Below are 26,347 nucleotides of genomic sequence, written 5' to 3'. Positions count from 1 at the left end.
TGAGTCAGTCCATCTTCCGACCTGGAGAGATTTGGTGGTGACCTGGGTTCTTGCCATGGCTTCCTCACACAATGTTGTTGGTGTCTGAACTCCAGCCGTCCCAGTTTCCTGTGGACCATGGAAATGTGGCCTTCATGATCTCTCTTTTCACTGGGAGAGCCCTGGCCTATTGGGAGCAGGTTAGAGAGCTGCTCTGATTTGGAAGAATTCATGAACACCATGAAGAGGGTGTTCCATCATCCAGCCGCAGCTAACAGAGCCTCCAACCATCTGACGAAGGTGCATCAAGGTAGCTTGGTCAACAGCATACTGCACTGTTGCATTTAGGACTTTGGCCGAGGAGTGTGGCTGGAGAGGAAGACCTTGGCCACTCTGTAGCACCACAGATTCTGAGGCCAATTAAAGGATGCCCTTGCCTTAGGAGAGCTGCCAGAGGACTTAGAGACTCTGATTGATCAGTCCATCGGCTTCAATAATCACCTGGCAGAGCGAAAGCGGGACTACCTCAAGAGGCCAAAGAGGGATAGCCCAAGCGCAGCCTCATGGCGTCACAGTTCCACTTCCATCTCCTGTACAAGATCCTGTCGAACCAATGCAAATCAGCTGCACAAGCCTCTCTGTCTATGAGAGGTCCCAGCACTGGAGACAAGATTGCTGGGAAAGCAGGTCACTTGTGGGCCAAATGTCCAAAGCTGCAGCCATCAGGAGAACTACTAAGGCCATCCAGTGTTGGATGACTGTGACAGTAGCAATCATTACTCCCAACCCTACAGATTCTGGTGTCACGCTGAAGGCGGAGGTCTCTTGTGGAAAGAACTGGCGAGAAGTAAATGCCGTTGTGGACTCTGGGGCAGCTAGTGTTCTCTTGGACCAGGGGACATCCCGTCAACTCACTACACCTCTGCAGGGGTTGGGCCAGCACATAACCGCAAATGCCCTAGATGCAACTGAGGACATGAGGAATATGCAGAGGGCATCTGTTTTCATATCACAGATTCTCCTCACATACCCCTGATCCTTGGGCACCTTTGGCTCTAACCCTTTCTTGAACTGGAAGGAAGGGAGGATCATTGCATGGTCCAATTGTTGCAAGAGGGAATGTTTCCGGTTTGGCTTTCCAACCTCCGGGCTCTCCTGTGAACACTGGACGATGAGAAGGCAGACTTTTGCTTGAGGTAACCTGGAGTCTTAAGGACACTCAGTCCTACTTCCAAAGGCAGACAACTTGGCTCCAGTCAATAAGACTGTGCAAGTCCCAACCCTGTCTAGTCGGGGGTGCGCTGGAACAGGAGAGAACTGGTCTCTAGTTCAGGAGCAAGCCAAGGACTATGCCCAGGAGGTGCTCAAGAATTCTGGAACCCTAGTAACCAGGCCTAAGGGAACTAGACACTAGGTACCGTCCAAGCAAAAGGCTCCTAAATGTAGATCCTTGGAGCATAGTCGGCAGAAGACAAAAACTATTTGTAGTGCCTCATTTCCATCGTCTGAGGATAGGGATGAAGATTTGGACTCTGATTTGATCAAGTCTCTGGAGTTGGATAAGGATTCCAATTTGGACACTGTTTCAACAAAGGACTCTAATGAACCTATGGACGATACTGTGAAGTCTGCTGAATTACCCATGCTACCTAAGGAGCCTCAGAAGGAGGTTTGGGTTAGTTGCAACATCCAAGCCAACCAAAATCCCCTCCATCTACAAAGGTTTACAAGGGAAAGGCCTCGACTCTTCCACCACACTAACCCAACAATTGTGCAATAGATCTACTGCCTGGTGCTTGTCCTCCACGGGTTCGATTATATTTGCCCTCACAATGGGATTCATTTGGCACTTCATCTCACCATCCGGCGCGGGCTTCTTCTTCATACAGAGGAAGGACGGAAGCCTGCAGACATGCATTGATTATTTTAGGATTTTATCATCTTTAATGGCAATCTCAAGATGGACCCTACTAAGAAACAGTCAATCAGAGATCGGCCATAAACATCCAGTGTGAAATAAGTCCAACGATCCTTGCGATTTGCCAACTTCTATAGAAAGTTCATCAGGAACGTCAACTCAGTGGAGGTTCTGTTGATAGTACTAACTAGGAGATTCTCAAGAACAGGCCTCCGGATCATCTTTGTCCCAAGGTACTTCAATAGGGACACACATCTGGAAGGACCACTCAGCTAGGTGTCGCCAGAACCCTCAAGTTCATTAAAAAGAGATACTGGTGGCCTGGAATAGCTGAGGCGTTCCAACAGTATGTGCAGGCGTGCAAGGTGTACACCTGAACAAGAAGCCCCACACCCAATCTCAAGGACTCCTGCACCCTCTACTTGTTCTGGACAGACCAGGGGCACGCATCTCCATAGACCTTATCACGGGTCTTCAACCTTCCAAGGGGAGACTGTCACCATGGTGATTGCAGTTCACTTCTCAAGAGCCTGCAAATTTGTAGCACTGGACAAACTACCATCAGCGGTGGAGACAGTTGAAATTGTCTTTCATCAGGTCTTTAGGATCCATGGATTTCCGGTGGATATTGTGTCAGATTGTGGTCCACAATTCATGTCATGTTTTTGGAGGGTGTTCTGTACACTGACCGGGGCTACAATGAGCCTTTCCTCCGGGTTTCAATGGTCAGACGGAACGTGTGACCAGTATATAGAGCAAGACCTGAGATGTCTGTTCTCAGAAAAACCAGACGAACGGTGCAACCATTTGATGTGGGTAGAGGTCACTAGAGCACTCTGTGCATGGGATATCCCTGTCTGAATGCCAGTTTGGGTATTCTCGCCACTCTTTACTCAGCAGGAGGATGAGGTTGGAGATCCTGCAGCCGAAAGTCCCGTCAGGCACTGCAAGGAGGAACAGACTAGAATGAAGGAGATTTTGTTAGCTACTGAAGGCTAACCACAAGAGAAGACAGGGACCATCTTTGCAGCCTGGGCAAAATATCTGGCTGTCTACTCAGGATTTACCTCTCCAGGTGGAGCCTAGGAAACTGATGCCCAAGTTCATTGGACCCTTCAAGGTGCTCAAGAAAGTAAAGCAGTAGATTATACCTTATAACATCCCAAGATCCTTAGGATCAATCCCGCTTTCCACATTTCCGAGTTGTATCCTGTGAGTACCAGACCCTTAGCCCTGCTGCCACTCAGATTTGATGATGGGGAAAGGTTTTCACCGTAAAAATAACTCCGGATTAATGAACTGTTTAGGATATTCGGCAGTTGCTCGTTGACTGAGAAGGATTTGGACCTGAGGAATGGTGCTGGGTTCCTGAAAGGGACATCTTGGGCCTGGCTGTCATCCGTGACTACCATCAATGTTCCTCTGAGCAGTCAGGGCCAACAGGAGTTGCCATGTGGAGGGGGTCCTGTTATGGAAGCACCTGTGCCAGCTTCCAGAGGTAAGATGCTCCTACTCTCCAGTATATGAATAGCTGGCATGGACCCTTACCAATATGCTCATTTGTGGCCATGTTTTGGCCTCTGAATTTTAATATTTAAAGAGCATCTAAACTGATAATTTGTGCAATCATCAGCACAAATTTGGATTCTTGTCTAAAATGTAGTTTGTTACCTAAACTCCTCTTGATCTCACACTGTGACTTTGATTCTAGTCTTGGATAGACCATAAGACATAGGAGCTGAATTAGGCCATTCAGCCCATCATGGCTGATTCTTTTCTGCCCTCCTCAGCCCCACTCTCTGGCCTTCTCCTCATAACCTTTGATGCCATTTCCAATCAAGATCCTATCAAACTCTGCCTTAAGTAAACTAAATGATCCAACCTCCACAGCTGCCTGTAGTAGTAAATTCCACAAATTCACCACTCTCTGGCTAAAAAAATGTCTCCTTATCTCTGTTTTAAATGGACGCTCCCCCCATTCTGAGGCTGTCCTAGACTCTACCCCCCCACCATGGGAAACATCCTTTCCACATCTACTCTGTCTAGATCTTTCAACATTCGAAAGATTTCAATGTGGTCCCTCCTCATCCTTCTAAATTCTAGTGAGTACAAACGTTCCTCGTATGATAATCCTTTCATTTCCAGAATCATTCTTGTGAACCTCCTCTGAACCCTCTCCAATGCCAGCACATCTTTTCTAAGATGAGGGGCCTAAAACTGTTCACAATACTCAAGGTGAGGCCTCACCAGTGCCTTATAAAGTCTCAGCATCACATCCCTGCTCTTGTATTCTAGACCTCTTGAAATGAATGCTAACATTGCATTTGCCTTCCTCACCACTGACACTACCTGCAAGTTAACCTTTAGGTGGTCTGCACGAGGACTCCCAAGACCCTTTGCATCTCAGATTTTTGGATTTTCTCCCCATTTAGAAAATAGTCTGCACATTTATTTCTACTACCAAAGTGCATGACCATGCATTTTCCAACACTGTATTTCATTTGCCACTTTCTCGCCCATTCTCCTAATCTATCTAGGTCTTTCTGCAGCCTATCTGTTTCCACAACTCTACTTGCCCCTCCACCAATCTTCGTATCATCTGCAAATATGGCAACAAAGCCATCCATTCCATCATCTAAATCACTGATACACAGTATAAAAAGAAGTAGTCCCAACACAGACATCTGTGGATCACCACTAGTCACTGGCAGCCAAACAGAAAACGATCCTCTTACTCCCTTATGGAAACCATGCTGACTTCGTTCTATTTTGTCCTGTGTCACCAAATACTCTATAACCTCATCCTTAACAATTGACTCCAAAATCTTTCCAACCACTGAGGTCAGGCCAACTGATTTATTACTCATTTGGCTCATCTGCACTCTCCTTGTCCCCCCATTATTATTTCTCTGGCCTCATTTTCTAGCAGTCCCATATCCACTCTTATGTCCCTTTTACTTTTTTACATACTTATAACCATATAACAATTACAGCACAGAAACAGGCCATCTAGGCCCTTCTAGTCCGTGCTGAACCCTTACTCTCACTTGAAAATGCTTTTACTATCCACTCAGATATTGTTTGCTAGCTTGCTTTCATATTACATCTTTCCCCTCCTAAACTCCAGAACTTGGCATCTTTTAGGTCTCACATCATATTGGGAACAGGAACAATGCCCGCACAGCAGTTAGTCGTTCCATTCACTCTTGTTATGATGTCAAGTGTCTCCATTCTCTCAGGTTCAGCTTTGACTTTGTACATCAATGGGAATGGTATGCACCTCGCTGTGGTCAGCTAGTAGGGTGTCACTCCTGGCCTCAGTTGGAAAAGGTACACTTCTTTCAGTACCCTGGGCCTGTTTACAACTCTGGGTACATCTCCTGCCACTGAACATTGTTTAGCGAAACCTTATGGTTTCAGCTTCCTAATACCATGTCATCACGGTGGTGATAAGAAGAGATTCTGAACAACGTAGACATCCTCTTTTAACTGTTTCTCCTTTTTTCGCTGGAAGCAGTAAACATTCCTTTCACACTGAGCTTATGTTTCCCTAGCCCTATGAGCACTTTCTTCGTTGGTTTTAGCGGAATGTTTGCTTTCTTCACCAGTCTTGTGAACAGACATTCGGGAAAGGCTGTGACATCTACCCCAGCGTCCATTTTGAACATCACTGTTTCATTTTGCGACTGAACTGCAGTAGGCTGGCCTTGACTATTTGAATCTAGAACCCCAGGGAAAGCCCTCTTTTCATCTGAATCATGGTCTTCTTTAAACTGAACTGTTTTTGAGTGACACTGGCTTTTATAATGGCCAACTTAATTGTGTTGATGGCACATCACTTCTTTTGCTGGACAGAGCACTTTGATGTGGAATGGGGACTTGCCACGTCTCCTGCAGTTGAATATTTTACATGTTCTTTGTTTCATTTGTCAGCTTTGTTTGAGCTGAGTTCGACCGTCACCTCTTTCTGCAGTCTTTCTCAATACGCCTTGCTTGTACCCTTTTAGTATAACTTCTAGCTTTACCTCATCATCGTTTTCTTGCCTGAGTTCTGCCTGTTGCTGATGAACATTCTCACTCTGCCTGACCATAGTAGTAGCTTTCTCCAGTGTGAGATTTGCCTGCAACTGAAGTCTCCCTGAGAATTTGGTGTCTAGTAGCCGGGCAAGAATCTTATCCGTCATGAGCTCATCTCAGATTTCCATATGCATTGTTGTATGACACTTTCATCTGGCTCCTGTTTTCTGGAGCTGAACTCTGTGCCCTCATGTATCACATTTCGCATTCCTGTCAGATACTGTTTGAAGTTGTCCTGCACAGTTCTGTACTACTTTTTGTGATCATCTGTCGGTTCTAATCTACCCATGATGTCATCTGCTTTGTCACTCATGCAGTGCTTACTTGATGCTCTAAACCTCTCAAAGCATCCGACCCATCTCTCAAAGTCCCCTGATTTAGAGAAACCAAATGTTTCAGGGGCCTTATAAGGTGTATAAATGTCGATACTACAGGTACTTGCTTTATTTTTCCTGTTTGTTTGTCTATTATTTTATTTGGAGTAGAAACATAGAAAACCTACAGCACAATACAGGCCCTTCAGCCTAGAAAGCTGTGCTGAACATGTGCTTAACTTAGTAGTTACCTACAGTTACCCATAGCCTTCTATTTTTCTAAGCTCCATGTACCTATTCAGGAGTCTCTTAAAAGACCCTATCGTATCCGCCTCCACCACCGTTACCGGCAGCCCAGTCCACACACTCACCGCTCTCTGTGTAAAATAAACTTACCCCTGACATCTCCTCTGTACCTACTTCCAAGCACCTTAAAACTGTGCCCTCTTGTGTTAGCCATTTCAACCCTGGGAAAAAGCCTCTGACTATCTACACAATCAATGCCTCTCACCATCTGGTACACCTCTATCAGGTCACCTCTCATCCTTTGTTGCTCCAAGGAGAAAAGGCCGAGTTCCCTCAACCTATTCTCATAAGACATGCTCCCCAATCCCGGCAACGTCCTTGTAAATCTCCTCTGCACCCTTTCTATGGTTTCCACATCCTTCCTGTAGTGAGTCAACCAGAACTGAGCACAGTACTCCAAGTTGGGTCCTATATAGCTGCAACATTACTTCTCGGTTCTTAAAATCAATCCCACAATTGATGAAGTACAAAAGACTTCTTTTCTGTCTCTGAGAATTTGACTGATTTCTCTGACTTCTCTGGTGTGTCCGTGTCTCTGTGCACTTTCCCAGGCTAGTGACTCACAGATTGTTACCATGCATCAAGTTTTTGGTTTAGATCAAAAGCATTGCCTAGCAAACCTGGCCAGTTCTCAACTCACCCTCATGGTACATACAATTAGTAACTAGCACAGGGAGTTTAGATTGATAAGACTCTGGATATTTTTCATAGTTATATATGAACATTAACAGTCTTACTGTAAATTCTTTCTTATTGGAGATCTCACTTGGTCTGAAGCACCAATTCATCGACAATCCGCTACTTCTGACATGATGTTGTGTTTGACATTGAGGGAGAGTGCAGAGCACACCAGCATGCCAACCTTGCAGGATATTCAACTAAACTTTATTGATAACTTTGTTTGTACAGTATGTAAACTCCTCCTATGTGGGAGTGACTATCTAAGTGACATAGCACATAGCACAAATAGCACTGGTAACTACCACAACAACTTTCAAGGACTCTACAATACATGTTTTCAATATTATTTGTTTTTATTGTATTTGCACACTTTGTTCTCTTTTGCACAAAGGTTGTTTGTCAGTCTTTGCTTGTGTGTGCACTGTCCCAGTGCAATGGCTTTTCCACTTTAAACATCTGCTGCACAAGTCTCCTGTCATTGCTGACAACCAACTGTTTGTGTGTAGTTTTTTTCATTGCTTCTATTGTATTTTGTTATTCTACAGTGAATGCCTGCAAGAAAATGAATTTCAGGGAAGTATATGATAACACATAGTACTTGAATAAGAATCTTACTTTGAACTTTGAAAACAAGTGTACGTTTAATTTCAATTATCAGTCAACTACACATTAACCTAACAAAGCAGTGCTCCTCAAGGGTCAGGGTGTAAAACACATTACGAATAGCACACTGCACATATGGCTATGATTTCAGAAAAAAAAAACATACAATCACAAAAAGAAAAAAAATATATAGCCCAAGTCCCTGTGTAGCATGACTAAGTTGTCCTGGTCCAGCTTGTTCTTCCACTGAGCAAACACCGGAGAGCAGCACAACCTCACTGTCTCTTCCCCTGTGCAATTGCCACAGGCGACCCCAAGACCCATGGCCTTGGCCTAGGCCTAGTCCTCACCACAGCTGAAGCACCACAGCACCCCTCCTATCGGCCTCGCCAATGAGCCAATGAACCAGACTTGCAGTATTCCATATTACCAATCTCCCAACACGTTGATAGGGGAGCAAAACAGAGAAAACAAAAGGAATGTCTATGAAGTGCAGAGACGTGGACTATAGCAGTGCCTTCCTGGTCCACCAATTAGAGAAAAGAAGCAGAGAAGTTGTAAGTGTGAAATGCAGAATATGTCAGTTAAGGAAATCTTTGTTTCAGTTTCCTGGACTCTTTCCTTTTTTCTTTCTCCACAGTTGCTGCCTTGCCTACTGAGTGTTTCCAGCATTTTGTTCTTCTGTCAGATTTCAAACATCTGCAGTTTATTGCTTTATTTCAATAGCTGGAGAGAGTCTTCCAGATGTTAGAAGGCACAATGAACCAAACTCTGTCCTTTATGCTTGGAAGATCTTACAACTGTATGAATTGTAGAGTGCTTCCCCTGAACAGATGATGTTGGGGAAGCACCCTATCCTTTATTTGCACACCCAAGAATGTTTACAGCTAATGTAGACAATCTGGTTGAATGCTTATTGCCAGATTTAATTCCAGACAAGTGATGTCACTAAACTCGAGGTTTACCACTGGGAAAACCAAACAGCTTCCTTATCCTTAGTAAGTGATAGCCTGCTTTGTTCCTCAGAGTTCAGAGTTCAATTTTAATGCGATAGGTAAGGAGTCTGTATTCTTCTTATGAACAAGAGAATTTCTTCCATGTGCTCCAGTTTCCTCCCATAGTCCAAAAGCTTACAGGATAGTAGGTTAATAAGTCATTGCAAATTGCCCTATGATAAGGTGGGTTGCCAGGCGATACAGCTCGCTGGGCTGGAAGGGCCTGTTTGTCGCTGTATCACTAAGTGAATATAGAGTTCTGCTAGGTGAAAAATAATAATTATAATAAGTTTTGCCTCTTATTATTGTCCCTGAGCTGCATTTGGATGTCCGAATTCCATATTATGATGCTGTTAAAGATTAAAGGTTAGCTTTATTTATTTTCTTATTGAGGTCGAGCATGAAGTAAGCCCTTCCCGCACTTTGAGCCTCACTTCCCAGCAACCCCTGATTTTAATTGTTGCCTAATCACGGGAAAATTTACAATGACCAATTAACCTTCCAACATGAATGCCTTTAGGCTGTAGGTGGAAACCGGAGTACCTGGAGGAACCCCATGTGGTCTTGAGGAGAAACTTCAAACTCGTTACAGACAGTGGCAGGAATTTGTCACATATAATTCAAAACGTTGAAATGTACAGAAAAACATGTTGTTTGAATCAATAACCACAAATATCACTACAATTTCCACACCAACATAGCATGTTAACAACTTACGCACTCTAACCATATGTCTTTAAGATGTTGGAGGAAACTGGGCACCCGAGGGTAACACACACAGTCATAGCATGATTTTACGGACGGTATCGGGAATCTTACAGCTGGTATTGTAAAACACTAAGCTATCTGCTACACTATTGTGCTACAAAGTCAAATCTAAATATGGTGTATGCAAAGTGAAACCTAATGTTGTTTGCCAAGGAAATTTATCCCCATTTGTAGTGTTGCATGAAAAAAATGCAAGTTTATTTTGGAATGGAATATTATTTTTTCCTTTAAGGATACAGTGCGGTAACAGGCCCATTCCAGCCCAAGGAGCGTGCACCACCCAGTATATCCAAATGACCAATTAACCTACAAACCTGGGATGTGCGAGGACACCAGAGCATTTGGAAGAAACACATGCTCACAGAAAGAATGTACAAATTCCTCACAGACATCAGCAGAAAGTATACCACTGCTCCTACAGCCAGAATTAAGCATGTAGGTGTTGATCTGTTCAGAATCAGGGCTCAGGATCCAACGCCTGGAAGCCCACTAAAGGAGAAACTGTTGGTGTTCTGGACTCTATAGCTCCCTCTTCCATTCTGCACTCATGCGTGCCAGGTGAATATACAGCTGACACAAGGACCAGAAGTAGGTGGGTGACCATGGGTACTAGCCTCCCCACCACCAAGGTCATCTTCAAAGAGTGGTGCCTCAAGAAGATAATCAACCATTAAAGATCCTCACCATCTGGGACATGCTCTCCTATCATTACTACAATTGGGGAGAAGTTACAGGTGCCTGAAGACACACACTTAACACTTTAGGAACAGTTTCTTCCCCTCTGCCATCAGATGTCTGAATGGTTCATAAGCACCTGCTTTGCGCCGTTTATTTATTTATTTACTGTAACACAGAACAACAGGCACACTACAGGAGTTTGGCTCATAATGCTGTGCTGACCTATCAACCTACTCTGAAATCAAACTATCTATTCCCTACAGAATAGCCCTCCTTTTTACTGTCATCTATTTGCCTGACTAAGGCTACATCCACGCTACACCGGATAATTTTGAAAACGAAGCTTTTTCTCTTTGTCTTGACCTTCTGCCCACACTGAACGGAGATTTTCAGAAGCGGTCTCCAGAGTGAATAAATCTGAAAATGCCTAATATCCATTGCAGTGTGTACAGGGTAACCGGAGCTTTTTATAACTGCTGTCAGGATGTACTGGAACAGATGGCGGCAGCACGGCATTTCATTGTTTTCTTCTTATTATTCTTATCCTTATTATTATTACTACTTTATTGTTTAGAGCGTACAATCATCACAACGATATTTGATTCTGCGTTTCACAGAACCTAACAATTTCAGAACAGATGGCAACGAGACTGAAGCCAGAAGAGTTAGAAATGTCCTCACCAAATACTTTGACCCATAGCTTACTGAATAAATAAGTATACTCACTTTGTCCTGTTTCTGTCCTTGCTTGTATGAAGGTAAGGACAGAAAACACCCTCCGCCACCTCCAGTTTAAATTCCATGCGGAATGTTTTGGAGGATCAAGAACCAAGAACCAAGGTGGGTTTACCTATTTATGCAAGTACTTCTCTGACAATAAATGTGTAACAGCCTAATATAACATTGTGTGGAAATACAAGATAACACTGATGCAGACATGTTTTATACAATTAACAAGGTGCTTTATTAATGCAACAGAGTTAGCCAGTTTTTCAAAGTTCGTCGTCAGCCAGGTCATACGGTCTGTGAATTCCCTGTTGGTTGCCTCCATACGCTCCAGTATTTGTTTTTTCTTTTAGTCTTAAGTCCTCCTGTGCGAGAGCCAAGAGCATTGCCTTTTAAGTTTTTCTACTCTGTAACTGGACAAACACGCACGAAGTATACCGTTTCCTCTTTGCTTGTTTTCTGTGCGTCCTGCGCATGCCCAGTAGGAGGAGATTCGCCCAAAAATCCGTCTAATGTGGACAGAGATATTTTGAAAAACGCTTAGTGTGGACGCCTGTCGTTTTTACTCGAAACCGGCGTTCTCAAAATTATCCGGCATAGTGTGGACGTGGCCTAAGAGTTTCTTAAATGCTGCTAATGTATCTCCCTCTACCACAATCCCTGGCAGGTGTTCCATGCACTCACCACTCTCTGTGCAAAGAACTGGGCATCCCCTCTATACCCTCCTCCAATCACCTTAAAATTATGCCCCTTGGCATTATCCATTTCCATCCCGGGACAAGGTTACTGGCTATCAACTTGATCTATGCCTCTTATCTTGCACAGCTTGTAATATTTTTTATATATGACTTGCACTGTACTGCTGCTGCAAAACCACAAATTTCATGTCATGTCGGTGATAATAAACTGAATCTGATTCTGATCCTCATGAAAATTCTTAAGCACAAGAGATTCTGCACAGCAACACACACACAATTCTGGAGGAGTTCAGCAGGGCAGGCAGCACCTCTGGAAATTAATAAACTGTTAATATTTCAAGCTGAGACCCTTTTTAGGATGTGTATGAAAAATATTCTGATTAAATGAAAGGAAGAAGGAAATAAATGGACCCAATCTTAAGTTGAAATTTAAAACTGCTTCATTATTGTATTTTAAAAAGAACTACTTGCATGTGAAGTTAGTGTTTAATTGTATCATTATTTAAAGAGAAGGGTTAAAGCTAGCATTGTGTGACTTTTTGAAAATAAGAGTCAGAAAACTGATTTAAATTTAAATAGTTATAACTTTTCTTCTAACGGATCACAAGAAAAATGTTTGGGAAATGTTAGTGCAGGTTACACAATGGGTATTGATTAGAGATAACTGCCTTTAGAAAAAAAAGTGTTCCAGGTGAGATAAGTATTTCTATTCAAATTCATCTTGCGTTCCAGAAACAAACTACTGAATCAAAATCCAAAATCAGAAAATATTCAATAATTCAGGAGAGAGGAACATGACTAATATTTCAAGTACTTTAAGGCAATGCATTTCTGATCTTAACTATTAAGCATGTTAAAAGTACTCCTGATATCTCCTTTGGTCTTTTGCCAAATTGGTTAAACTTCCTTCCATTGATACTGGAACATTAATAGAATCATTTTGCAGTATTGGCTTTCAAAAAAATCTGAGTTGGTATGAGAGGAAGAAGTATTTACGGAACTTTAGGAAGGAATTGGGGAATGGGAGCGATTGGGCTACTCTTGCAAAAAGTTCACGTGTTTGAATACTTTCTTCTGTGATGTAACAATTCTCCCCCAGCCACAAGATGAATGCTTGTCAAGTCTCCAACTATGATCAGTTTGATAGGCAATGATGTAAAGTCTAGCCTCCAGGAACAAACACGAACAATGTAGTATTCCAAGGTATGATTCTCAAGCGTCTGGTTGTTCACCTGCAAGAAAAATATTGAATGGCAGTGAATTCCAATCTTGCAAGATACAGTTGCACCTACTTGCTGAAACAACGGGGAGCTTGTTGCGGTTATAGTCATTAAGCCATTATGCAACTCCTGGCAGAGTTTATTGAGGGATTGAGTAATGCACTGTACAGGCCTGGAAACCATTAGCTAGTTTTCAAACACTAGCATATTATTATAATTAATTCCACCATTGTTCACCCTAGCAAACAATGATTCTGTGACTTTGACCAAAACACTAGCACTGGGTCACCTGCCTAACTGAAAATATATGGCCCCTTTAGATCGATTTCCTTCATAAAAACAATAGGGATACAATTCACAAATTACTTGGGCCATGACAAATGCAATTGAGAAGAGTTTGACACATAACTCAAGGTGACTAAAGCTGTCTGACATTTCATTTTATAATTGGATCTTCTGATCTTGAGGGAAAAATATACCTATCCCCCTGCAATGCAGTAAGGAAGTGTTTGAGGAAACTGTTAGTTCACTGAGAGTGCCACCTCTGTTAAATTAGTAAGAATCATTGCAAATTCATAAAAAATAAAGGTGCCAGAAAGCTATAAATAATGTTGGGAAATGTCTATCATGTGAGATAGCATCAGTGGAGAGGAAAACATAGTATTTCAGGTTTATGAGCCTTCCTCAAAATGTATATCTAGGTATATATAAGTATTGACAGGTGACACAAGAGATTGCAGATGCTGGAATCCAAAATGAAAGTAAACTGCTGGAGGAACAGGCAGCATCTGGCCTATCTCTGGCCCTGTTTCCTTTTCTCCCTCCTCCATCTGTAAATCACTCCTCCAAACCTGGATAAATATTTGCTAATGCTTTCTTCACTCCTCCTTCTCACCTCTTTCCACAGGTTATGTTCCATCCATTCTTTCACCCCTTAACCTGAAATACCAGCTGTACATTTCCTTCACAGATACTGGTTGACCCACTGAATTGCTCCATCAGTTTGTTTTTATGTTATTATTATATTGACTGAGAGTAAGTGTCAGTGATTTGCTGTCTGACATGCTGAGGATTAACATTGCTCACAGCACGCTGGAGGAACTCAGCAGGTCGGGCAGCATCCGTGGAAACGATGTCAACGTTTTGGGCCGGAACCCTTTGTCAGGACTGAAACGTTGACTGTTCGTTTCCATGGATGCTGCCCGACCTGCTGAGTTCCTCCAGCGTCTTGTAAGTGTTGCTTTGACCCCAGCATCTGCAGAGTATTTTGTGTTGAGGATTAACTTCATTTTATTTTATGTAATTACTAAAATGCCCAACATTTTGTGAACCAGGACATCATTTTATGGTGGATGCCAGACTTCCAATCATACACAACACCAATCTAGACAAAATGATTACATAATGAAGGGGAGAATATAAAAAAAACTAATTATTGTGTCTCCACATCACCCTCCCCAATAACCTATTTGATGAAGTTTTTATTTACGTCTAAAGACTGGAAAGACGTTGCACTGAATAGATCTGTCAAAGAGGGAGCTGTGCAATGTGAGACTGACTTCTGCTGTGCTGCAGAGAAGAAGTGGCAGCTGTGAACGGAGAGACTGGACAACCGAAAGACCCAACCACTAAGCAGCGCCGCCACTTACTCTTACCCCACACACCAGAATACGCGGATCCCAGATCGGCCTCTACAGCCACCTGAGGACTCACCAATAGATATCTTCAGAAGAAAACATCGTACTCAACTTGAGTAATTAGACAAATCTGCTTAAGTAAATGTTAGTATTTAATCCCAGACCAAGGATGCAGAGATGGGTTATTTGGTCACCATTATATTGTTTCTTATGGGATCCTATTATATGTCACTTGGAAGATTATTTTTTGCACTATGATGGTGACCACACTTGAAAAGTGAATCCCTGAGATATGACAAAATCTTATTTATAGAAATGCAATTTCTCTCCATTTCCAAATAATATTTAATAGGCACAAGGACTAGACCAGGTTCAAATGATCAGATCATATTCAGATGGATGTAGGAAACATATTTTATTGTCTATATCAATAGATTTCAGTGGGAAATACATATTAAATATAACAACCTTCATTAATGTAGGTTCCTTCACCATTACTTCTAACATGTTATAATACCACTACTTGTTTCACACGGCATACTGGCACAGTTAGTAGAGTTTTGGGATTAATCCTGAACTTGGTTGCTGCCTGTGCAGAGTTTGCCACTTTTTCTGTGACTTCTCATCTGGTTGCCCCTACTTGATCCCATACCTCAATGATGCACATGTTTGTGGATTAATTGGCCACTGTAATTCAGCCCCAGTGGCAGAAGGGAAATCAATGGAAATAAAGGGAGAATAAAAAAGTTGGATTAATGTGAGTGCATCCTTGATTGTCAGCGTGGACTCAAAGGCTATATGGGTTCATTTGTATTGGTTCAGGAGAAAGCCTGTGCATCTTTAAAAGCACATGAATATTTAAATATGCACATACCTATCCTTCCCTGTACAAATTTACAACAGCAACCCACCGAATGGTTTTCTGAACAGGTTGCCTTTCTCCTCTCTATACAGTAACTTGAGGGAAGAAGGTCAACAAGACAACTTCACTTCCTCGAGGAAGGAGATGCTGAACAGTTTAGAGTATTGCGTACAGTTCTGATCAACTACTTACAGAAAAGATATCAATAAGATTGAAAGAGTACAGAGAAAATTTACAAGCATGTTGCCAGGACTTGATAACCTGAGTTATAGGGAAAGCTTGAATAGGTTACAACTTTATTCCTTAGAGCATAGGAGAATGAGGAGAGACTTGATAGAGGTGAACAACATGAGGTGTATAGATATGGTAAATATAAACAGGCTTTTTCCTCTGAGGTTGGGTGAGCCTACAACTAGGTGTCATGGGTTAAGGGTGAAAGGTGAAATGTTTAAAAGGGAATATGAGGAGGATTTTCTTCACTCAGAGGTTGGGGAGAGTGGAGCGAGATGCCAGTGGGAGTGGTGGATGCCGGTTCCATTTCAACACAAGAGAAATTTGGGAGGGATATGGAAAGCTATGGTTGGGTGCAGGTCAAAGGGCTAGGCAGAATAATAGTTTGGCATGGATTAGATGGGCCAATGGGTCTGTTGTTGAGCTGTAGTGCTCTATGACAGTAAATAAAATATTTTGAAGCCTACACTCACAGGTTTAATGTTGGTGAGTAGTTGCTGGTGGCTTGAGTGGTGCATGGAGATAATGGGCATTAAGTGGAGTAGTTCTCAAATGTACTCCCATTCCTGTTGCTTTTCTGGGAACAAATATCAGACAGAGAAGAGCTTTAAGCAGATTAGGAGCTCTTCTCTCTGTGCCACATTGTTACATGGCATGGGAAGATGTAAACAGGGATGTTTGGAAATAGATTGCGGACTATAGTGGTGAAGGATTAGTGTCCTGAAGAAGATGGGAGGATGGTTGGCTTTGACTGGGTAGAATTAATTATCATGTGACAAAACTCCCAAAACTACATCCAATCAGAATAGAAAAAAATAATTGCACACACGCGCAATGAGAAAAATTCTTGTCCTATTATAAAATATCCTTCATATTTTATATAATGCACAATAAAGCTTAGAGTAACATTAATATAAGAAATAAATGATCTACTTAAGTCAGTTCTTAATGTAACAGCACTTGTATAAGATATACTATATAGCAGGAGGTCTAAGAAATTCAGTGTATATCTCATTGGATCTAAAATAACCATAAGCACCAACAGAAAACAAAGACAAATTGTTTATAGAAATAGTAGATCTTAACGTGAATCATTGCCACACAATCATAGCAAATAAAGTTAATATTTGACCTAATACAGAGGCATGCAAAAGTTTGGGCACCTCTGGTCAAAATTTCTGTTACTGTGAATAGCTAAGCGAGTAAAAGTTGACCTGATTTCCAAAAGACATAAAGTTAAAGATGACACATTTCTTTAATATTTTAAGCAAGAAAACTTTTTTTATTTCCATCTTTTACAGTTTCAAAATAACAAAAAAGGAAAAGGGCCCAAAGCAAAAGTTTGGGCACCCCGCATGGTCAGTACTTAGAAACACCCCCTTTGGCAAGTATCACAGCTTGTAAACGCTTTCTGTAGCCAGCTAAGACTCTTTCAATTCTTCTTTGGGGGATTTTTGCCCATTCTTCCTTGCCAAAGGCTTCTAGTTCTCTGAGATTCTTGCATGCACTGTTCTTTTGAGGTCTATCCACAGATTTTCGATGATGTTTAGGTCAGGGGGCTGTGATGGCCATAGCAAAACCTTCAGCTTGCGCCTCTTGAGGTAGTCCACTGTGAATTTTGAGGTGTGTTTAGGATCATTATCCTATTATAGAAGCCATCCTCTTTTCATCTTCGGCTATTTTACAGACGGTGTAATGTTTGCTTCCAGAATTTGCTGGAATTTAATTGAATTAATTCTTCCCTCTACCAGTGAAATGTCCCCCGTGCCACTGGCTGCAACACAAGCCCAAAGCATGATTGATCCACCCCTGTGCCTAACAGCTGAAGAGGTGTTCTTTTCATGAAATTCTGCACCGTTTTTTCTCCAAACATACCTTTACACGTTGCGGCCAAAAAGTTCTATTTTAACTTCATTAGTCCACAGGACTTGTTTCCAAAATGCATCAGGCTTGTTTAGATGTTCCTTTGCAAACTTCTGACGCTGAATTTTGTGGTGAGGACACAGGAAAGGTTTTCTTCTGATGGCTCTTCCATGAAGGTCATATTTGTGCAGGTGTCGCTGCACAGTAGAACAGTGCACCACCACTCCAGAATCTACTAAATCTTCCTTAAGGTCACTTGCAGTCAAACGGGGATTTTGGTTTGCCTTTCTAGAAGTCCTACGAGCAGTTCTCTCGGATGGTTTTCTTGGTCTTCCAGACCTCAACTTGACCTCCACCATTCCTGTTAAGTGCCAGTTCTTAATTACATTACGAACTGAGGAAACGGCTACTTGAAAATGCTTTGCCTTATAGCCGTCTCCTGCTTTGTGGACATCATTTATTTTAATTTTCAGAGTGCTTGGCAGCTGCTTAGAGGAGCCCATGGCTGTTGATTGTTGGGACAGGCTTTGAGGAGTCAGGGTATTTATAAAGCTTTGAAATTTGCATCACCTGGCTTTTCCTAACGATGACTGTCAACAAGTCATAGCCCTAACAAGCTAATTAAGGTCTGAGACCTTAGTAAAAGTTATCTGAGAGCTCAAATCTCTTGGGGTGCTCAAACTTCTGCATGGTGCTCCTTTCCTTTTTCTCACTCTAAAATTGTACAAAACAAAAATGATACACTAATCTTGCTTAAAATGTTGAAAAGAATGTTTCATCTTTAACTTCATGACTTTTGGAGGTCAGTTCATCTTCTACTCACTTAACAATTCACAGTTTTTGACCAGGGGTGCCCAAACTTTTGCATGCCACTGTATATTCTTTCTCTCATTGTAACCAGTTACCACATTCAGCATGGGGATTGCATAATTCTTCTCCTCACCTACCTTCTGCATAGAATGCACTCCTTGGGGCAGCTTCACTGTGTCCAAATAAATGGATGTTCTATGGGAGTGCATAAACTGGCTTTTGAACTTCTGCCTTCAGTCACAGACAAACTGGTGAAAATGAAGTGCTGATCCTCAGTTAGGAGGAGCTAAGTTTAATCTTCCATTGGGAAAGTGGATGAAATGTAGTGACTGGTTCCATCACGGTCTGGCATAGAAACACCAATGCCCAAGAATAGGTAAGCTTTCAAAAAATGGTGAATACATCCCATTTCATTGAAGGAAAAGCCCTCCCCCATTGAGCACATCTACAAGGAGCGCTGCCACAGGAAAACAGCATCTAACACGAGGAACCCCACCATCCAGACTGTGCTCTCTTCTTGCTGCTGCCGTCAGGAGGCAGGTACAGGAGCCTCAAGACCCACATCGCCAAGTTCAGGAACAGTTATTAGCCTTCAACCATTAGGCTCCTGAATCAGCATGGATAACTTCACTCAGCACAGCACTGAAGTGATTATTGAACACCAACTTTGGACTCACTTTAAAGGGCTCTGTAACTCATGTTTGTTTGTTTGTTTATTTATTACTTGTTTCTTTTCACGTTTGAACAGTTTGTAGTTCTGCATTGATTCTATTGTCCTTTGTTCTACTGTGAATGCCTACAAGAAAATACATCTCAGGATAGTATTTGCTGACATATACATACTTTGATGATAAACTTACTTTGAAACTTTACTGAATACTTTTTTCCTATACCAGCAAACAAGGCAAAGATGAAACCTATTGCTCAGAAAGGTGACCTACAGTGCAACTGTAGAACTAAGCCAGCTAATTTTTTTAATTAATAGTTTGAGGGATGAAGGCTATAAAATCAGGATCATTCCAATCAAACTGGAGAACACAGAGAGGCACTGACACTTAAAAATGTTAAACATTTTAACAGAACTGATGTCCTGGTCTAAAACAATGACTGATAATAGTTTTGATTGTAGATATTATAGGCTCCACTATGGGTTCATGAAGCAGGTTATTAAGTGTAGAAGGTGACAACAGTTAAATGTCTGTGCATTTGCAATAGATATGGCACTTCCATTGTTCTCATCTTTGGAAAGCTAATATAGGAAACTATAGTTGTGTCACCTATTAAAGTCCATTCTTCAAGACCATAATATTATCTTGTAAATTAAGAGCTTATGTTATGATTTCTTATGAGAGAAAAAGTTAACAATGATTAAACAAGTCCTCTTCTTAAAACTCCCTCCCCACCCCTCACTAGAGTGGTCTTTACAATTTAACACAGAAAGCAAGTCCTGGCTGTGGCTTTCACCATCTGGAGATCTTGGCATCAGATGAAGTATTCCTTCTTACTTTCATCCACAGAGTCTTGGAAGTTGGGATCATTCTTCAAAGCAACATCTGCATTCTCGGCAAATTCGGTGCCCTTAGCCTCATTGGTGTGATATGTGCCCTTGTGCCTGTACAGGTAACGGATCATTACCACAAAGAGGCAAATAACCACAAAGATCACGGCAGCTATGACACCTGTGGGTAGAGAGAACAAGCTATTAAATACTGGAACATAGACACTAGGAATACTTTGAATTATTCATAACTAAATTACCAGATTATACAGGTACATTAAACAGAAGTAACATAAATTTACACACTATAAATGTATATTGTATAAACTTATGTTGATACTGTCTAATGTACCTGTATAATCTGACATATGCTCTGATTAAACAGTATCAACATTAATTTATGCAGCCTGTAGGCGATAAAAGTTTAAATAAAATGTTACCTAGCCACACTTAAAGTATTATGTGCTCCATTACAGGAAGGAGGTGCAGTATTTGGAATGAGTGCAGAGGTGGTTTATCACATTGCTTTCTGGATTAGAAGATACGAGGCAAAAGGAGCAGTTCACCAATCTTGGGCTGTTTCTTTTGGAGCATCGGAGGGTGAGGGAGAAGTGATTGAAGTTTATAAGATTATGAGAGGCACAGATATAGTGGACAGCATCTTTTCCACCAGGGAAGAAACATCAATTACTAATGGACATGCAGAGGTCTGAAACTTGCTGCCTGGCATAGTGGCAGATGCAGATAGAATAGTGTTGTTTAAGACGATTTTAGATAGACATCGGAATAGGCAGAGAATGGAGGGATATACAGTAGGTGAAGTTTAACTTGGGTGACACAGGAAAAGGTGTTGGAGAAACTCAGTAAGTTAGGCAGTGTCTATGGAGAGGATAAACAGGCAAACATGGCATCCTACTTGAATTGTCAACATTACAATGAAGGACAATGCCAGCAGATGTTCCTTTTGAGGGATATCCACTCAGGTACACCTGGTGTCCACTTATTAGGTACACCTGCTTTTTAATGAAATTATCTAATCAAACAATGTGTCAGCAACTCAATGTGTGTAGACATGCTCAAGAGGACAGTTATTGTTCAGACAAAAGAATATAATGGGGATGAAATGTGACTAAGTGACTTTGACCATGGAATGATTGTTGGTGCCAGATGTGGTGTTTTGAGTATCTCAGAAACTGCTGATCTCCTGGGATTTTCACTCACAACAGTCTCTAAAGTTACATAGAAACACAGAAAACCTACAGCACAATGCAGGCCCTTCGACCGACAAAGCCGTGCTGAACATGTCCCTACCTTAGAAATTACCTAGGGTTATCCATAGCCCTCTACTTTTCTGAGCTCCATGTATATGTCCAGGAGTCTCTTAAATGACCCTATCGTATCCGCCTCCACCACCGTTGTCAGCAGCCCATTCTATGCACTCGCCACTCCGCATAAAAAGTTTACCCATGACATCTCCTCTACTTCCAGGCACCTTAAAACTATGCCCTCTCATGCTAGCCATTTCAGCCCTGGGAAAAAGCCTCTGACTAACCACATGATCAATGCCTCTCATCATCTTGTACACCTCTATCAGGTCACCTCTCATCCTCTGTTGCTCCAATGAAAAAAGGCCAAGTTCACTCAACCTGTTCTCATAAGGCAACTCCCCAATCCTGGCAACATCCTTGTAAATCTCCTCTGCACCCTTTCTATGGTTTCCACATCCTTCCTGTGATGTGGCAACCAGAACTGAGCACAGTACTCCAAGTGGGGTCTGACCAGGGTCCTACATAGCTGCAATGTTACCTCTCAGCTCTTAAACTCAATCCCACGATTGATGAAGAACAATGCACCGTATGTTTTCTTAACCACAGTGTCAACCTGCGTAGCAGCTTTGAGTGTCCTATGGACTCGGACCCCAAGATCCCTCTGATCCTCCACACTGCCAAGAGTCTTACCATTAATACTATATTCTGCCATCATATTTGACCTACCAAAATGAATCACCTCACACTTACCTGGGTTGAACTCCATCTGCCACTTCTCAGCCCAGTTTTGCATCCTATCAATGTCCCACTGTCACCTCTTACAGCCCTCCACACTATCCACAAAGCCTTGGACCTTTGCGTCATCAGCAACTTTACTAACCCATCCCTCCACTTCCTCATTTATAAAAATCATTAAGAGAAGTGGTCCCAGAACAGATCCCTTAGGCTAGGGGTCCCCAATCTTTTTTGCACTGCGGACTGGTTTAATATTGACAATATTCTTGCGGACCGGCCGACCCAGATTGGGGGGGTAGGGGTTAATCACGACTGGAATATAGGTGATAAATCAGTAGTTAATAAACTCAATTTTATTTCTAAAAGGGTTTATCTAACGAATTTAATATTAAGCACAGCGCATACTTCCCTCACATGAATATAGTGATGTCAATTATAAATCATAAGGGGGGGTTCCTTATGTCCAGTCTATTCCACAATTTAGTTTTCGTTGCATTCATTGCAGAAAACTCCGCTTCGCAGAGATAAGGTGTTGGAAATGGAAACAACGTTTTCATTGCTTTTGTGGCTACGTCAGGATAGTCAGCCTTGACTTTGATCCAGAAAGCCAGCAGAGATGTTATGTCAAACATACTTTTCAGCCCGCCGTCATCTGCAAGCTCGAGGAGTTGATCTTCTTCTCGTGCTGACATGGATGATTCACTGGGGGCATTCACAAATGGGTCACGGACCCATTCCTTTGCACGTCTTGCGTCATTTGCGGTTGGGAAGTCATGCTTGAGTTCTGTCGACAGTGAAGACAGGTGTTCGCGCACCAGCTGTGAGCCTCAGTCTCTCCCAAATTCCCAGCTAATGTTGGGAACATGTCAAATATGCCCCGTCCACTCGCCATCCCCTCAGTTCCAGTTTGGCTGTGAAAGCAGACACTTTATCTGCCAACTTGAAGACAGTTGTCATTGTCTCCTGAAGTGACAAATTGAGTTCATTGAGCAGGTTGAAGATGTTACACAGGTAAGCGAGTTTTGCTATCTACTCCTCATCACTGAAGTGTGCTGCCAGTGGTGACTTTTTTCCTGAAAGAAATCTCTGTACTCAAAACTCTTAACTCAAAACCCTGGCCAGGGCTCTCTCCCTTGATAGCCACCTGCCTCCAGTGGTGTTTGTGCTCTGCATCCAATTCCTCGCAAAGCTGCTCAAACAGACGTGAGTTAAGGGCTTTTGCTTTGATGTGATTGATAACTTCAACAACGTCACTCAATACGCTGTTAAGATCAGGTGACATTTTCTGGCTAGCCAGCATTTCCCTGTGTGTGACACAGTGTGTAGACTGGCATTCAGGAGCAACCTCTTTGACTCGGGAAGTGAAACCGGACTTGTTAAGCCGTTCCAACAACTGTGCTTCGATGTCCTCCGCTATGTCATCGATTCTCCTTGAAACTGTGGTAGCTGAAAGAGAAACCTGTACCATCCTGTTTGCTGCAGCTTCTCCCAACAGTTCATGGCACAGGTCCTTGGCAGCAGGCAGAATCAATTCTTCACCAACAATGAAAGGCTTCTTAGCCTCAGCAATACAGCTAGCCACTAAGTACGACGTTCTCAGAGCAGCAGCATTTGTGGAGGTAGTGGCTCTCAGTACTTGCTTCTGTCCTGCTTTCTCACGTTTTTTCCGCTCAAAAAACTCAACAGGTTTGTCTTTAGTGCAGGGTGCCTGCAATCAAGGTGCTGAAGCAGATTTGAGTGCTTCATTGTCTCAATAGACAGCTTGTCTCCACAAATCACACACAGGGGGCTTGAAGCGTGTGAGTCACCGGTTGCAATAAAGCTATATTTTATGTATGACTCGTCGTATTTTCTGTTGAAGGAAGCTTTCTTTTTTTTGCAGTCTCGCCTCAGTTGTCTCTGTGTTATCATCATCGTTAAGACTTTTATGTCCCCTACCATCTCTTCCAAAGAAACTCTCAAGTGACGTTTGTTTTTTACTCATCGAGTAGTTGTAGGTTAATGACTGACTGATGTCCTCGCGTGCATTCAAGTTCAACAGTGCGTGACAGGGAATGAGGAAATGTGCAGTTGACTCATATCGTTTCCTTGCGACCCGGTAGCACGTGCTTTGTGGGCCGGTGGTTGGGGACCACTGCCTTAGGCACACCACTGGTGACCAACCTCCATGCAGAATATGATCCGTCTGCAACCACTCTTTGCCTTCTGTGGGCAAGCCAGTTCTGGATCCACAAAGCAATGTCCCCTTGGATCCCATGCCTCCTTACTTTCTCAATAAGTCTTGCATGGGGTACCTTGTCAAATGCCTTGCTGAAATCCATATACACTACATCTACTGCTCTACCTTCAAAGTGTTTAGTCACATCCTCAAAAACTTCAATCAGGCTTGTAAGGCATGACCTGCCTTTCACAAAGCCATGCTGACTATTCCTAATCATATTATGCCTCTCCAAATGTTCATAAATCCTGCCTTCATCAACTTACCAACCTCTGAAGTAAGACTTACTGGTCTATAATTTCCTGGGCTATCTCTACTCCCTTTCTTGAATAATGGAACAACATCTGCAGCCCTCCAATCCTCCGGAACCTCTCCCGTCCCCATTGATAATGCAAAGATCGTCACCAGAGGCTCAGCAATCTCCTCCCCTGCCTTCCACAGTAGGCCGGGGTACATCTCATCCGGTCCCGGTGACTTATCGAACTTGATGCTTTCCAAAAGCTCCAGCATATCCTCTTTCTTAATATCTACATGCTCAAGCTTTTTAGTCCGCTGTAAGCCATCCCTACAATCGCCAAGATCCTTTTCCGTAGTGAATAATGAAGCAAAGTATTCATTAAGTACCTCTGCTATCACCTCTGGTTCCATACACAATTATCCACTATCACACTTGATTGGTCCTATTCTTTCATGTCTTATCCTCTTGCTCTTCACATACTTGCAGAATGCCTTGGGGTTTTCCTTAACCCTGTCCGCCAAGGCCTTCTCATGGCCCCTTCTGGCTCTTCTAATTTCGTTCTTAAGCTCCTTCCTGTTAGCCTTATAATCTTCTAGATCTCTATCATTACCGAGGTTTTTGAACCTTTTGTAAGCTCTTCTTTTCTTCTTGACTGGATTTACAACTGCCTTTGTACACCACGGTTCCTGTACCTTACCATCCTTTCCCGACTCATTGGAACAAACCTATGCAGAACACCATGCAAATATCCCCTGAACATTTGCCACATTTCTCCTGTACATTTCCCTGAGAACATCTGTTCCCAATTTATGCTTCCAAGTTCCTGCCTGATAGCCTCCTATTTCCCCTTACTCCAATTAAACACTTTCCTAACTTGTCTGTTCCTGTGCCTCTCCAATGCTATGGTAAAGGAGATAAAATTGTGATCACTATCTCCAAAATGCTCTCCCACTGAGAGACCTGACGACTGACCAGGTTCATTTCCCAATACTAGATCAAGTATAGCCTCTCCTCTTGTCGGCTTATCTACATATTGTGTCAAGAAACCTTCTTGAACACACCTAACAAACTCCACCCCATCTAAACCCCTCGCTCTAGGGTCATGCTAATCGATATTTGGGAAATTAAAATCTCCCACCACGACAATCCAGTTATTATTACATCTTTCCAGAATTTGTCTTCCTATCTGTTCCTCGATGTCCTTGTTACTATTGGGTGGTCTATACAAAACACCTAGTAGAGTTACTGACCCCTTCCTGTTCTTAACTTCCACCCACAGAGACTCCGTCGACAATCCCTCCATGACTTCCTCCTTCTCTGCAGCCATGGTCAACGGTGCTACAGAGAATGGTGCAAAAAAGAAAAATAAAATCCAGTGAGTGAGTTCTGTGGGCAAAAATGGCTTGTTAATGAGAGAGGTCATAGGAGAATGTGCAGCCCATTCAAGCTAACAGGAAAGCAACAGTAACTCAAGTACCACGTGTTACAACAGCGGTGGCCAAAGAGCATCTTCGAAGAGGATGGGCTACAGCAGCCGATGAGCACAAACACTCGGTGGCTATTTTATTAGTTACCTGAGGTACCTCATAAAGTAGGCACTGAGTGTGGAAAGGGTTAATCCAAGCAAGTTCTTTTTTCCCCCCACTGAGGTTAGGTGACACTAGAGCTAGAGGTCACAGATCAAGGGTGAAAGGTAAAATATTTAAGGAGAACTTCACTCAGAGGGTGTGCAAGTGTGGATGTAGATTCCATTGCAGCATTTAAGAGAAGTTAGGACAGGTACCTGGTTGGGGAGGGGTATGGTGCGCAATGGTCCAAGTACGCGTTGATAGGGATAGCAGATTAATAGATTGGCATCGACAAGATGGGCTGAAGGGTCTGTTTCTGTGCTGTAGTGTTCCATGACTCTATGTACTGAAAAAAACATAGAACATAGAACAGAACAGCACAGTACAGGCCCTTCGGCCCACAATGTTGTGCCGACCCTCAAACCCTGCCTCCCATATAAGCCCCCAACTTAAATT

At 42.5% G+C, this 26,347-nt stretch overlaps 1 protein-coding gene across 2 annotated transcripts in view; it reads right to left on the bottom strand.

Moving 5' to 3' along the window:
• Positions 1-7,890: 7,890 nt before the first annotated feature.
• Positions 7,891-26,347, bottom strand: part of gypc (glycophorin C (Gerbich blood group)) — a 162,446-nt gene continuing 143,989 nt past the window's right edge. Inside the window, exons 4-5 of one of the 2 annotated variants that reach the window (XM_072258556.1) lie at positions 19,872-20,045; positions 7,891-12,975 (exon numbers count right to left, since the gene is read on the bottom strand). In XM_072258556.1, the coding sequence (XP_072114657.1) occupies positions 12,956-12,975; positions 19,872-20,045 (194 nt within the window). In that variant the 3' untranslated portion in view covers positions 7,891-12,955. Of the gene's footprint in view, positions 12,976-14,978; positions 20,046-26,347 lie in introns of those variants that run through there. The other variant, XM_072258555.1, reaches the window with a different exon arrangement.

Source organism: Mobula birostris, chromosome 5 (genome assembly GCF_030028105.1).
Source record: "Mobula birostris isolate sMobBir1 chromosome 5, sMobBir1.hap1, whole genome shotgun sequence".
Classification (NCBI taxonomy): Eukaryota; Metazoa; Chordata; class Chondrichthyes; order Myliobatiformes; family Myliobatidae; genus Mobula; species Mobula birostris.
Note: the sequence above shows the minus strand (reverse complement) of the source record. Positions and strands in the feature narration are given on the sequence as shown.